Below are 15704 nucleotides of genomic sequence, written 5' to 3' on the forward strand. Positions count from 1 at the left end.
TAGAGGCTACAAGCAACCGCCCATCGCCCCTTTGCTTATGTGGCCCCGGGGACTGCAATCCCCAGTATCTGTGCCCTTCATAAACCATCTTCCTCCCTTGAGGACCCCGTAATAAACCTATCCAGAGCTACGGGGCAGAGAAAGAGAAAACACAGGCCCTTCCCTGCTTTTGCTCGGTCAGCTGACCGTCGTCATGTGAGAAACCAGAGCCAAGAAGACTCGAGCAGAGGAGAGCAGCCTCTATGGCTTCACCGATCGGCTTGTCACTTATTCTTTGGCTGCTGCATCCGTGGCCCCTTCCCCAGCGGGCTGACGCCGCTCATTATGAGCCTACTTGGGAGTCACTGGATTCCAGGCCGCTTCCCACGTGGTTTGACGAAGTCAAGTTTGGGATTTTTATCCACTGGGGTTTGTTCTCTGTGCCAAGCTTCGGCAGCGAATGGTTTTGGTGAGATTGCCATACGCACAAGTTCTGCTTTGCGTTTCCCTTTGAACTACAGCGTTGTTGTACAGCGTAGTTTTGTGCTTCTATTTGGGTAGGATGCTTCTACACCCTAACCCACCCCCCCCCCTCAAGAATTTATCACGCTGGGGTTATAAAGCCTTCCTCCAGACCAAGTTGGAACCAGACAGTTTTTGTTCATGTTGTTGGGATTTTGCAAATGTCTGTCACAACTCAGTCATAAAAGGGGTAACTTGTATGTAAAAAAGTTGAAGTCACTGATCTGATCTATTAGCAGTTGATCAGTCAGATGGCCATTGCTTATATGTTAGCAATCACATACACCAGAAGTTATAAAGTTAACTTGGTTTCTGTGTTTGAGAAGGATGAAGGTGTGAGAAAAGTGAAGCCATGTGCTGAGACTGTAGGACAGCACATAGTTAGCAAGATGTAACCAAATGCATTGTAATATACACAAGTAACAGGAAAGAATTTAATTTATCTCTGTGTAACTCTCCCTTACAGTTAGTAAACTTATACATAAAAAGCAACTGAGAATCTGTCTCTTCTACTCTGCTAAGTATATGACTAGGTTATCTTGCTAGAATCAGCTCCTCACATTTATGTATCCTACATGTGCAAACTATGAGAAGTCTTTCTTTTCAGGTGGTATTGGCAGAAAGAAAAGAGAGAACCTTACCTAAAATTTATGGAGAAAAACTACCCTCCTGGATTTTCTTATGAAGATTTTGGGCCCTTGTTTACAGCAGAGTTTTTTGATGCTGACCAGTGGGCAGACATTTTGAAATCTTCAGGTGCCAAATATGTAGTCTTGACTTCGAAACACCATGAAGGTAATCTGAATATACTTCATTCAGAATTCAGTAGTTTCATTTCTTCATTTCAGCAGAAGCAAAGTCTGGGTGAGTCTTGTATGGAAGCATAGAATCTGAAAGTATAACTTCCTTGTTTTGATGCTTACAAGGAAATAGATGACTGATTGTTATTTCACAAATGTGAACACCATAATGTTCAAAGAAGGAAAGAAAGAGAACAGAAGAAAAAAAACACAACAATAAAAACTTCAGCTCATTTTGGATATACCCTTTAGAGAGCCAGCATGGTGTAGTGGTTAAGAGGAGGTGCACTGTAATCTGGAGAACCTGGTTTGATTCCCCGCTCTGCCACTTGAGCTGTGGTGAACCATATTAGTTTGTACACTCCAACACATGCCAGCTGGTTGACCTTGGGCTAGTCACAATTTTTTGGAGCTCTCAGCCCCACCCAACTCACAGAGTGTTTATTGTGAGGGGGGAAGGGAAAGAAGTTTGTAAGTCCCTTTGAGTCTCCTTACAGGAGAGAAAGGGGGGGTATAGATACAAACTCTTATTCTATCTTCTTTGTATGCCTTGTTAAATATTTGCATTGTTAAATCATTTGCATTGTTAAATCATTGCATTGTTAAATATTTTACACACACATTTTAAATGATATTTTAATATTTTAAAAGTTTTAATGCCTTGATGTTTGTTGTCCTGGAGACCCTGTTTGGGTGACAAGCTGGTTTAAAACTATTTTGAATAAATGTGGGCTGCAGTTCAAACAAGCTTTTTCAAACCTGTGAATTGTAATATAGGTGTCATTTTATTTGAAGTTTTGTTGCAGATCTAATAATTTTAGTTTGAAACTGAAATTCAATGTTTGTGGGTTGTAGTTCATTGAGTACATCAAGTAAAATATAAGGCTTACATGAACTCTGTTAGATATCAGTTACTCACAAATGTTACAACTACTCCATGTCGGCTATCCGATATAACAAAAATAATTGCATTTGAAATATGGATACCGAATATTTATTGGATAGGTGGTAAATACACACCAGAGAATATTTAGAGAATATTATTATCCACCATAGTTCATGGAGAAATTTGGGTGTCATGTATGATTTACTTATTATAACCTGTTTATTTGGTTTCTAAAACAGCTTGCCATTTGATGTAGGAGGTGGATTACACTTCAACAAGTAAACCCTGAAGATACTTTGCACATGCAGAACTACCTCATAGTTCATTAAGGCCTGGATTTTATGCATTTTTTTTTGTTCATTGACCAGTAATGCAAAATAAAAGCACACAGAATATTTAAAGAGCTTGTTCTTAAAAATCAAACAAACAAATCCTTACTTTCCTTGTTTAGGTTTCACACTATGGGGATCTAAATATTCGTGGTCTTGGAATGCTGTTGATGTTGGACCAAAACGGGATATTGTGGCTGAGTTGGCTTCATCCATTAGAAACAGGACCAGGTTACACTTTGGGCTGTACCACTCACTATTTGAATGGTTCAATCCTCTCTTTCTCAGTGATGCCTCCAGAGCATTCAAAACTAAAGAATTTCCAACTGCTAAGTCACTCCCAGAGCTCTATGAGATTGTAACTTCATACCAGCCAGAGGTTCTGTGGTCAGATGGAGATGGGAATGCCCCAGAAACTTATTGGAATAGCACTGGATTCCTAGCTTGGCTTTATAATGAGAGGTATGGCTGCTTTCATGTTTCAACTGGGTATTTAAATCTTATTTTGAAACCTATATCCCAGCCACTCAATTTGTGTGGCTATATAGTCTGAATCCAAAGTATAGTTAAAAACTTTTAGATTTAGAGCTATCAACTGCTTTTCAGTTAAAATACAGGCTAAAATAAGTGTACCGTATATACTCATGTATAATCGAGTTTTTCAGCACATTTTTGTGCTGAAAAAGCCCCCCTCGACTTATACATGAGTCAGGTGTATTGAAAAAATATTTTAGGGTTTTTACTTTGTTGGCCTCCAGGGGTGTGGGTTTTAGGCTAGCAGCACCAAAATTTCTGGGTATCATCAGGTAACACTCCTGATGATACCAGCCAAGTTTGGGAAATTTTGGTTCAGTGGGTCTAACGTTATGGACCCCCAAAGGGGATGCCCCATCCCCCATTGTTTCCAATGGGAGCTAATAGTAGATGGGGCAACATTTTGAGGGTCCATAATTTTGGACCCCTTTAACCAAACTTCACCAAACCTGGGTGGTATCATCAGGATAATCTCTTGCTGATACCAGCTAGGTTTGGTAATGTTTGGTTCATGGGATCCAAAGTTATGGATCCCCACAGTGGGTGCTCCCATCCCTCATTGTTTCCAATGGAAGCTAATAGTATATGGGGCTACACTTTTGAGGGTCCATAACTTTGGACCCCCTGAACCAAACTTTGCCAAACCTGGGTGGTATCATCAGGAGGGTCTCCTAAAGAAACTCTGAAATGTTGGTATTGCTAACATAAACAGTTATTGTTGAGATCATATTGTTCTTGTTGACCCTCTTTTCTACTTACAAAGCTAGTTTACTGTTTTTCTTTGAAATAAATATTCAAAAACATTTAACCTACTGATGCCTCAATGAATGTAATTTTATTGGTATCTATTTTTATTTTTGAAATTTACCAGTAGCTGCTGCATTTTCCACCCTCGACTTATACGCGAGTCAATAAGTTTTCCCAGTTTTTTGTGGTAAAATTAAGTGCCTCGACTTACATGCGGGTCGACTTATACACGAGTATATACCCGTATAACATTGTCACGTTGGAATGATGTTGGCAGTTCATCTATACAGGCTTGATGACTCTTTCAAGAGAGCTTATTCTCCATGGCCTTTGATTCTGAGGAGTAGTGTTCATGGGCTAGTTAAACAACTCTCACTTTTCTGAAGTGGAATACTGGAGCCAGCATGGTGTAGTGGTTAAGAGCAGTGGGATCTAATCTGGAGAACTGGGTTTATTTCCCCACTCCTGCACATGAAGCCTGCTGGGTGACCTTGGGCTAGTCATAGTTCTCTGAGAACTGTCTTGTCCCCACCTACCTCACAAGGTGTTTAAGAACATAAGAACTAGCCTGCTGGATCAGACCAGAGTCCATCTAGTCCAGCATTCTGCTACTCACAGTGGCCCACCAGGTGCCTTTGGGAGCTCACATGCAGGATGTGAAAGCAATGGCCTTCTGCTGCTGCTGCTGCTCCTGAGCACCTGGTCTGCTAAGGCATTTGCAATCTGAGATCAAGGAGGATCAAGATTGGTAGCCATAGATTGACTTCTCCTCCATAAATCTGTCCAAGCCCTTTTTAAAGCTATCCAGGTTAGTGGCCATCACCACCTCCTGTGGCAGCATATTCCAAACACCAATCACACGTTGCGCGAAGAAGTGTTTCCTTTTATTAGTCCTAATTCTTTCCCCCAGCATTTTCAATGAATGCCCCCTGGTTCTAGTATTGTGAGAAAGACAGAAAAATTTCTCTCTGTCAACATTTTCTACCCCATGCATTATTTTATAGACTTTAATCATATCCCCCCTCAGACGTCTCCTCTCCAAACTAAAGAGTCCCAAACACTGCAGCCTCTCCTCATAAGGAAGGTGCTCCAATGAAGCTTGTTGTGGGAAGTTTGTTGTGGGAAGGGGAAGGAAAGGCGATTGTAAGCCACTTTGAAACTCCTTATGGTTAAGAAAAGCAGGGTATAAAAATCAACTCTTCTGGAAACCATGATGAAATATCATGCCAGGCTCCTTTTGCATTTTCTGCCTCCTCCCACCCCCTTTGTTGTGTGCTAGAATTTTTAAGTAGAACCCTAGTTAAAAAGATACGTCAATGATAGTATTGCCTGCCAAGTGCTTTATAGCTGACTACATTTCTTTTTACTGTTGGAAGCATTTTTGGTATATTTCTGATCAATATCTGTTACAAAGGGATAAAGATCAAAGTATTAAAATCAATCTTAGTCTCTTCATGCCAGTAACTGATTGACTCTAGCTCTGTGTAAATGTATTTTAATTTAACAAGCTAGTTCAAAAGTCAATGACAAGTTTTATTAAAAAATATTTTAAGTTCACTTTTCTCCCAGCATAATTGAGACCCAAGATGGCTAACATAAAAATAAAGTAACAATGGAATAATTAAAACAACAATAGAATTCAACCAAATTACCAAGAAAATAACCAGGATAACTTCTGCCTTCAGTGGAGGGCAACACCAATCTGTTTAAGAAGATCAATTCTAATCTAAACAATCTGCTTAGGAAGGCCTGCTTAATGGACACTCTTATCTCTTCCTCTGAGAGGTTACAGTAAAGGAGGGATGGTAGTTCTAGGAAACTGCTGATTGTATCCTGGCTGAGGGGGAAATGGGAAAGATATGATGGGATGAGCAGAGTTGATACCTGGATACAGTGTAGCCCTGTGCAGAGTTATTCAACCTAAACCGTCTGATACTAACAATTTTAAACTGAAGAAAACATTCACCAGATTCCATGGCAAAAAGCATTTTTCATCAGTTGTTGCTGTGGTATGTGTAAAGTGCCATCAAGTCACAGCCAATTTGTAGCAACTCCATAAGGTTTTTTAAGGCTCCCAAGACTATTTTTTTCTTGAACTTCCTGAGCCACTGTCAATGTCTTCTTTGCAGGGCTTGGTTTTGGTTTGCCAGGTTGATTCGACTTGGATTAGGGACTTTCACATTAGTTCTATGAGTTTTGTAACATTGTGTTCTTTTGTCTGTGTTACTGTGTGTTTGATGTGGATTCTCTGGTTTGACATTGTCTTGGATTGTGCATTGAGTTGGATTCTTGAATTTTATATTTGTTGGCTTGGAACAATGGCTTTTTAACATTTCGCTTGGATGATTCTCTAGTTTGACACTGGCTTACATACTTGGGTTGTACATTTGTTGTGTTAGGCTTGCCCCATGCTTCTGCTGGGAGTCCATGGTTCTGCATTGGTTATTTGGACTTGCTGGTTCTGTATGCTTTGAGAGGCTTTTGGCCAGGGGTTGCTTTACTTGCTCATATGTCTTTGGGTATTTTTTTGCCCTGAAGAAAGCATGGAATTCTCCTATCCCATAGGAAACAATGTAGAATAGCTGGGGTCACCTCATTCAAGGGCCCATAGAATTAGACTTCTTGTTGGGGATTATTTAAAGCACAGGCACTAGCAACTCTGACACAATTTTGGTGCAATTTGCTTTAAAAAACATGGCCTCAATAAATATTCTTCATAGGGAATGCAGCCAAATAATATCAGAATCCACAAACAATCCAAAATACCAAACCAGTATTTGGAATATGGATAACTAGGAATACCAGTATTTTTCTGCTTCCAGAGATACAGATTCAAAAATATTAAGTTTTTTCAAGGTGCCCATCCTTAACCCAGTGCAGATTTATACTCAGTTAAGACCATTAAAACCCATGGGTCCCTTAGAATACTTTGGCATTGGCAGCTCATCCAAGGGACCAAGATCTATGTGCTTACAGTTCATTATTTGTTATGGCCAGTAATGGTAGATCCTAGCATTCTGAATTGCAGGTATCACATACTAATAACATTTTTTGAAATTTTCAGCCCAGTTCGGGATACAGTTGTAACAAATGATCGCTGGGGAGCTGGCACTATCTGTAAACATGGAGGATATTACACTTGTTCAGATCGCTACAATCCAGGACATCTGTTGCCTCATAAGTGGGAAAACTGCATGACAATTGACAAATATTCATGGGGGTTCAGGAGGAATGCAGAGCTGAGCGATTATCTCACAATTGAAGAGCTTGTAAAGGTAAAAGTAGACAAAGACATAACCTGGTAATTAAACCAGGGCCATTAATTCTCACTACCCCCTCCCCCCATGACCAAAGACTCTAATCTTTATAAAACTGAGAGCAGAAAGGTGTTTCCTTTCTCCTCCCCTCATTCATTTTATTTCTCCTGTAACAGTACTATCTGAACACCTCTCCATCCAGAACCCTTCTTCCCATTTCACCTTCTTCTACCTTCTCTTTCTAAAATTTGAGACATAGTAATTATATTAAGCATGGAAATGAAATTTCAGAGAAGGGTAGGAATTATGGCTTAGTCAGTGTATGTCGCAGAATGAAAAAATGAAGTGATAGAACCTACAGACTGCATCCCTGCAAAAAAAATTCCATGTACAGAACAGGCACTGTAGATTACGCCCCCCACACAGTTGTGACACTGTTGGAGGGGGGGTGTAGAGGGTTTTTTTAATTAACCTGGGAAGCATTCAAAATGGCATCACTCATCTTCAGTTTAAATTAGTACAGTCTACTCTATCACCTTGGGATTCTAACTCATTTTTCTGGATGGGTGTAGATCAATCCATTGAACTGGCTTTAAATAGAAAATGAACATATTGCATCACTTTGACAATGCTGTTACCCTCTGCTTTCATTTAAAGAGCTGACTACCACAAAACAGTAGTACTGAGAAGGTATTGGTAAGTCCATAGCAGAGAGATTTGTAATGATTCGCAGTCATGGCAGTTCCAATCAAATAGCTCGACCTTGTTTGAACATACAGCAAGGTAATATCAGTGTTAAAATGGAAATGTGAATTTAGGCCTAACAGACCTTTAGGATGGTTCAAACTGTGGGCAAGTGTACTAATTTATACCACAAATTGGCTCTTTTCCTTTCCAATAATTTCAGCAACTTGTAGAAACTGTGTCCTGTGGAGGAAACCTCTTGATGAACATTGGACCTACCCATGATGGTTACATTCCTGTTATTTTTCAAGAGCGCCTGACACAAATGGGGAAATGGCTGTCAGTGAATGGGGAAGCCATTTTCAGTACTATACCTTGGAGAGCACAGAATGACAGTGTTACACCAGGAGTATGGTAAGGTCACCTAAGTGAGGGTGGAAATATGCCTGCAACGAAGACCTAACTGAATTTTTTCAGCTGCAGTGTAATTGCTGGATAGTTCTGCCTTGACCTTTGATACACGTTTTTCCGGTTTTTTTCTGAAAGTTATTAGAACTTATTCTTGAGATTGAATTTAGACTTTGCAAATTCTCTTCAGAAGCTTAATACTGGTGAGAAGCACAGCTTCTGTTACCATCATATTAAACTGTTTTTCTTGTCTGCAAACTCAGGCCGTTTCCGCAAGGCAGCGGAAACGGCTGGGTCGGCGCTTCTTGCGCCGACCCGAAGACGCTGGGACCGTCCGCACGGCGCGCCGGAGGCCCAGGGACAAGGTGAGTGCCCCGTCGGGGAGGCGCCGTGAAGCCGCTGCCGTTCGCTCAGCAGCGGCTTCACGGCGGCGTATTCCCAAAAGAACGCTTCTTAGCGTTCTCGGAATACGCCGGCTGCGGGCCAGCCGGGTGGCGCGGCTGCGCTGCAGCTGTGCCGCCCGTGTGAATGGCAGCCTGGAGACGGCGTTTTTACCGTCTCCAGGCCGTCATTTTCCGCCCGTGCAGAAACAGCCTCAGATAGAAAAATATCTGGGGAGGCAAAAGGACAACTTCTAGTCCTTGCTCTGCGTTTTCAAAATCCTCTTCTAAGGTAAAATAGTTGTCCTCCACCCCTCAGATGATCTGAAATTTGGTGTAACTTCTGGTGTAAAATCTGGTGTAACTTCACTAAACTAATTCAGCTACTTATTTTTTTTAAAAAATTCTTCCAGGTACACTTTCAAACCAAAAGAAAATATCCTGTATGCCATTTTCCTTAACTGGCCATCTTCTGAATTTCTTGTACTTGGAGAGCCAAAAGGTATTGCTGAGATGACAGAGGTAAGAAGTATTTACCTATTTAACTGCTTTTGTGCAATTCATATTAAGAGTTGAAAGGCTAGCCACGGATGAAAATCCACTTCAGTCCCCTATTTCTGACACCTTAACAAGAATAGTTTATAGTTTCTAACATTTTACCCCAAGAAGACCGCCTGTTGGCAAGGAAAGAACTCACTAAAGGACACCTGAATGCACTGTAAATAGTAAAGTATCTAGAACTGTGCTGCAAATCACATTGTAACTGTGATGCAAACGTATTGAATCCTTTCCAGTCGTTCTGTGTTGGCCGTGGGACCAAGACGGTACTGGTCGCGGCTGTGGACAAACTCCGACTCCACTTGGATAGAGACGGTTCGGTGCTGCTGGTGTTGTAAGATCTCACTGCAGCGTTCAATGTAATACATCACAACCTTTTGGTCCACCGCCTCCCTGATATCGAAGTTTGGGGATCAGCCTTGGGCTGGTTGGCCTCCTTTCTCCGAGACCGGGGACTGAGGTGACATTGGGGGGAGAGAACTCCAGGCGTCACCCCATAGTACGTGAGGTGTCACAGGGAGCAATCTTCTCCCCAATGCTTTTCAATATCTACATGCACCCCCTTGGCAAGGTTAGTCCGGAGTTTGGGCTGTGGTGTCATCAATATGCCGATGACACCCAGCTCACGATGGAGCGCAGCCTGCCTTCAGCTCCTGGAGCTCTCCAATGTTGTTTGGAAGCTGTGCTGGTTGGTTGAGAGCAAGCAGGCTGAAGTTAAATCTTACAAAGACGGAGGTGCTGTGACTGGGTTGCGGGGAGCGACCAGTGGACTTTGGCCTGCCTATACTGGACGGTGAGGCATTGCACTTAGCCTCGTCAGTCAAGAGCCTGGGAGTAATCCAGGACCCGGCGTTATCACTTGAGGCACAGGTTACTCAGACAACAGGTAGCATTCTACCATCTCCGGCAGGCACAGCAACTGGCCCTATACCTCTGCCAGTCAGACCTAGCCACATTACTTCATGCAATGGTCACCTCCAGGCTTGATTATTGTAACTTGCTGTACGCTGGCCTGCCTTTGATTGTGATCCAGAAGCTTAAACTCGTTCAACATGCGGCAGCCAGACTCCTTACGGGGATGTCCAGTCAGGACCAGATTACTCCGGTCCTGTACCATCTTCATTGGCTGCCCATTGAGTTCCGGGTCATGTTCAAGGTGCTGGTTTTAACTTTTAAGGCTATAAGCGGCCTTGGGCCTGCATACTTGAGGGACCACATCTTCCCATGTTGTCCCGCTAGGTTCCTCTGGTCATTGGAGGATAACCTATTGGAGGTCCCTGGCCCGAAACACATCCAGCTGGCCTTTACTAGGGCCAGGGCTTTTACGGCCCTGGCCCCGCTCTGGTGGAACAGGCTTCCTAGAGAGACCAGGGCCCTGCAGGACTTACAGAGCTTCCACAGAGTCCATAAAATGGACTTGTTCCACCAGGCATTTGGCCAGCCGGGTTGAATGCCTCCAGTGGGCTCAGTTGGGGAGGGAGGGGTTGGGTTTTTATCGCCATCTGTCTTATGTTTTAAATGGTTCCTGATTATAATTTTATTGGATAGTAGATTATGCGTTTTAATACTGTTTTAAATTATTTTGTTACATTATTCTATTTGTGTTGTTCGCCGCCCTGAGCCCTTCTGTGGAGGGCGGCCTATAAATTTAAAGTATAAATAAATATAAATAAATAAATAAAACATGGACTATTAAAAATACTTTCACTTGCTGTAGTTCTAGAACTGTAGTATATATCCAAATCATACTTAATGTACATTAACAGTGGATATTAAGAGACTATCCTGGTTGATATTCATTCTCTAGAAGAAAGAATACTTTCAGTATTTTGGACATTAACTGTAAAATATAACTGCCATTATGAGCAATATCTTTCCTATGTGATCTAGACAAAGCTCTAATTGGCCAAACCCTTAATTCAAACCCCAGCATTCAGCCCCAATCAAGAACCAGCTAAACTTGCTATTATGGTGGTTTGCATTATTGGGAACTAGACAAGGAAGTGCCTGTAGCTCAAGAGGCCAGACAGATGCAAGAAGAGAGAGGAACTGAAACAGGCAAATTCCTAGGTGACTTACCGAATCCTGATGTTCATCTTAAACTCCTCCCAGCTTCAGAGCCTGAGCTTCCTTGTCCCTTAGTCCAGCAAGGGAGATTCACAGTCACTCGTATAGTTGGGGAAGGTATGTATCCATAGACACAATGTATATCTTAGAAACTCACTGAAAATAATGGGACATATCTGGTGTATCCCCATCCACAGCCAACAGAACATGACTAAGTGGAATCTGGGGAGGATTTAAATATCTCTTTTAATCTCTAAGAGGTGTCCAGGGGATCTGCTAGTCATGGTTATTTAAGCAAACCCTATTTAACACTATTTTCTTAAATGTTCTAGTAAAAGTGGAAGAATGCTTTCCATGTAGAACTGGTTTTAGTAAAGGATTATTTCAGCTAATTTTTTGTGTCGGAGGGAAATAGTTTTACACACTTTATGTGAACATAACTTAATATCAGTCTTTCTACTACAGGTAAAAATGGTTGGATATGAAGAACCACTGAAATGGACCTCAGGAGAAAAGGGAATGATAGTGGCTCTACCTCAATTACCCTTTAGTAAATTGCCCTGTGAATGGGGTTGGACACTACAGCTGACCGGTGCAAATTAGTAGCAAACATCCCTTACTTTTTGGACTTTGGTCATAGCACTTTGTTCAATAATCAGATGGAGTTATTTTTGAAGGGAATGTGGGTATGCACACACACTGATCCTGTTCATTTAGTTTTTCTAGTGCCATGTCAAATAAGGCCCTATCAACAGGAGGTCATGTCAGAAAAAAGGAGAGTGTATACAATTTGAAGCTACGGTATTTCAGAAATTCATAAAAGGTGCTAAATTAAAACTACTAGGCTAAAGTCATAGAGTTTGAGAGAATCCTAGCCAGAGACAATCTGAAGTACAGCCCTCCACCTAATCTTTTAAGCCTTTCTCTTAGCATACTGAATCTGAACAGCAACATTTTAAAGCAAGCTTTCATCCAGCTAGAGTAAACCACAATTGTTACTGTTCCAAGTAAAGAGACATTAATTCTGACTAGTCAGTTGTTTAACTGAGACTGATGGATAAATTAGATGTAACAGTGTCCAAAGGCACGACAGGGGCATGCTGCTGCAATTTTAAAGAGATTTAAAAATACCACAAGGGTTTAATCCTGATCAGGTCTGCAGCATGTGGGCTAAGGTGCTCTTATTCCCTCCACACAGCCATTGGGCAGTGGTGGGAACACACAGAGAAGACCACTTCTGCATGCTATGCTGCAGGCCCTACCATTTTTACATTTCTTTAAAATCTTGACTGACAGTGAATGGTCTACAGCTAATGTTAATGGGCAGTTAACTATTAGGGTGCTCTCCCAGGGGGATGTTTATTGATTTTTAAATACCCTGATAATCCTATTTAAATGTTAGTGGTACAGTTATATCTACCTGGAACACTTTTCCACAATTGGTTTATCTATAATCAGCTACAGGAAAGTTTTGAAATAAGTCACTGTGGTATCCAGGTTGGGTTACATTTTGCTTTCCATTCAAACTTCTACAGCTGTGTGTTGATGACATAATAGAAAAAAGTCTTAGGTGAAGAACAGGCATAGGACTGGAAACACACACAACCCCCATCCCCCAATTATATTATTAACCAGTCTGGCATAGAACTATTTTTTTAAACTGAGCTGTAATAAATTCTTCTAATTCTTCTAAACATAGCAGGCACAAGATTAGGAGGTTATGATTTCTTTCACTGTGGGATAATAATTATTTAACAGCAACAAGAAGACTAAAATGCATTGACTGTTTCATGTTAATGTATTGAATAGATTTAAAAAACCTTTTAAAACCAAATGAAAAGCCAGTTACTTTCCCCTTATCAAAACTGTATGAATAACATTGACATATAGACATTCTCCTGTATTTTGACAATTACTGTACACGATGGTAGTTAAAATATTTTACTGTGATAACTGGTATTTTGTAGGGCTTCCATTAATACAAATTAAAAATATTTACAAATGAATGTATACAGCAATAGCTGTTTACCAGCAGTGTAAACAGTATTCTATTCCCAAGTCTGAAACGTCTGAGCAAGAACTTAAAGATTAGTTTGTTCTTGTACCTGACCTCCAAGCTAGAGAACTTAAAGCGCAGAAACCGAAGTGCCCTTGCTGTTTTTGCATTCTTAGACTGAGCAGAGAGGCCAATGGAACTAAAGTCATCTTCTTGTAGCCCTTCTAAGCAGAGATCATTGTGGAGAAAGAGACAAAGGAAAGTGTGGCCTTGTTTAACAGCTGCTGGGTGCCGAGAGATGCTCCACCTAGACGCCATCTAATGCATTCATCTACAATTGAGAGGACTGAAGCAGAGTATACATACAGGTTGCTGCATACTTATCCCCTTCAGTCTTGTTCTTTCCCTTCCCTACTATTTAACTGCAGTCTCTGCCTCAGCAAATCCATGAGTATAAAACTGTTTCCCCAAGCTAAATGATCTCATTACTTTAAATTATTTCTAGAAAAGAAAAAAACCTTCTCCCTATCTGAGTTTATTAAGAAATCAAACAGCAAGTTCTGGCTTCTATTTTTCTTGCAGCCTGCAGAATTTTAAGAACCGAGGTTCATCTATCAGGATATTTGATTGCACTGAGTTTTTCTGTAAACAAATTGTTCATAACTAAGACTGCCTTGGTGCAAAGGCTTATATAGCATGATTTTTTCCCCTCCACTACTTCAAATCAGGGTTTGAAATCTGTTCCAATATAAAAAGGAAAAGTTGTATTTCTCTACATTATCTTGTAGTCTGTGATCCTGCACCATTGTTACATTCACAAGATTTCTTATTAAATGAAGCGTTAATGTGGAGTGGCCACTAAGAATACATCATCTTGTTGTAGTTCATTTCTCTAGTTGTTGAGGAGTACTGAAGGCTTCATACACATTAGCAGCAAAATCTTTCACTTGTTCCATTGTTAACAGGTCCTGGGAAGAGAGTGCAAATGAACTCAGAGCTACAGCAAGAAGTCTTTAAAGGCTAGCAACATCACACAGGATATTACACTCACACCGAAAACATTACAGCAGGACAAGCATTCCAAAATTATTTTAATTTCAGTTCCAGATATTTTGGGGCAAGAGGACAATGTGGAGAGACAGACCAATCTCAGTATCTCATGCAAAAAGTTATAGGTTTCTCCTGAACAACTCTCTTTCCTGTTTTTCCTAACTTGCCGTACATACTCACAGATAAATTGAGTTTTTCAGCCCTTTTTTAAGGCTGAAAAATGTCCCCCTTGACTTATACGCTAGTCAGTGATTCCCCCCTCCCTGCGACGCTCCCCCACACTTACTTAACAAATGCAGCAGGCTTGAGAAGAGGCCTTGCCAGGAGACCCTGGGAAATGTAGTTCCCAACAAGTCCAAACGACTTCCTGGAAGGGAACACAGGCAGCAGGCCTCTTCTCAAGCCTGCTCCGTTTGTTAAAGTAACTGTGTGTGTGGGGGGGCGCACGCCGTGAGGGGGCGCCGAGCAGGGAACTCCCTCTGCTAGAAAGGCAGCTGCCTTCTCCCTGGGGCAGAGGGGGAATGGCAGCGGCGCCCTGCTCTGTGCAGAGAACTCCTCTGCCCCAGAGAAAATATGGCTACCTTCTCCCTGGGGCAGAGGGGAATGGCAGTGGCGCCCTGCTTTGTGCAGGGAACTACATCTGCCCCAGAGAAAAGGCGGCTGCCTTCTCCCTGGGGCAGAGGGGGAATGGTGGCGGCGCCCTGCTCTGTGCCGCTGGCTGCTGCATTTCCCACCCTTGACTTATACACGCGTCAATAAGTTTTCCCAGTTTTTTGTGGTAAAACTAGGTGCCTCGACTTATACTCGGGTCAACTTATACATGAGTATATACGGTACTCTTCAAAAAGGAGTAGTTAAGAACAAGAATAAGAAATTGACATTAGGGAGATAAAAGCAACCAGTATAATAGGCAGAGGGAAAAGATAGGGCACTGCGTGAGAACCATATGGGTGAGCAAGTGTGTGAACTAGGAGCTAGAATATATCACCTGCAAAACAGGTTGGGTGTGTTGCTGCACTTGCCTCTGAAGACATGCAAAAGCTTTCTGTACTGAGTCATCTTCAAGGGCAATCCTATTTAATTTGGATTACAAATAGTAATTTCCTAGAGGTTACCAAAACATGAATGAACATGCCCAGCCAAGACAGCCACACCTGAACTAAGCTTTGGGACATCTTTCCTGGACCCATTAAAATGCAGACCTGTTCTGTGGGAAAGGCAGTCTCACCCCCTGCTCCAATATGGCTTTTAATCCATGCAGGTCCCACATCTTTGAGAGAGCTAGCGTGTAGTGGTTAAGAGCAGGTGCACTCTAATCTGGAAAACCGGGTTTGACTCTCAGCCCCACGCACATCACAGGGTGTTTGTTGGAGGGTGGGGGGAAGGGAAAGGAGATTGAAAGTTCCTTTGAGTCTTCTTACAGGAGAGAAAGGGGGGGATATAAATCCAAACTCTTCTTCTTGTTAATGAACCTTCCTGGAAATGGAGGTGGGGTGGGAGGGAGAAG

The 15704-nt window shown here is 41.8% G+C and overlaps 2 protein-coding genes across 3 annotated transcripts in view; one reads left to right on the plus strand and one right to left on the minus strand.

Annotated features, from left to right (window-relative positions):
* On the plus strand, positions 1-14016 carry FUCA2 (alpha-L-fucosidase 2). 2 transcript variants are annotated; one of them, XM_048489359.1, is made up of 7 exons: positions 1-448; positions 1109-1365; positions 2639-2978; positions 6862-7072; positions 7962-8152; positions 8940-9048; positions 11617-14016. In XM_048489359.1, exons 1-7 carry the CDS (start codon positions 243-245, stop codon positions 11752-11754), a joined length of 1452 nt encoding a protein of 483 aa, XP_048345316.1. In that variant the 5' UTR covers positions 1-242; the 3' UTR covers positions 11755-14016. The 2 variants fall into 2 exon arrangements, with proteins under 2 accessions (XP_048345316.1, XP_048345325.1); XM_048489368.1 differs by having other exon boundaries at positions 17-448; positions 1109-1296.
* Positions 12931-15704, minus strand: part of PEX3 (peroxisomal biogenesis factor 3) — an 18644-nt gene continuing 15870 nt past the window's right edge. Inside the window, exon 12 of the mRNA XM_048489378.1 lies at positions 12931-14115. Within this exon, the coding sequence (XP_048345335.1) occupies positions 14032-14115 (84 nt within the window). The 3' untranslated portion in view covers positions 12931-14031. The remainder of the gene's footprint in view (positions 14116-15704) is intronic.

This window comes from Sphaerodactylus townsendi, linkage group LG01 (genome assembly GCF_021028975.2).
Source record: "Sphaerodactylus townsendi isolate TG3544 linkage group LG01, MPM_Stown_v2.3, whole genome shotgun sequence".
NCBI lineage: Eukaryota > Metazoa > Chordata > Lepidosauria > Squamata > Sphaerodactylidae > Sphaerodactylus > Sphaerodactylus townsendi.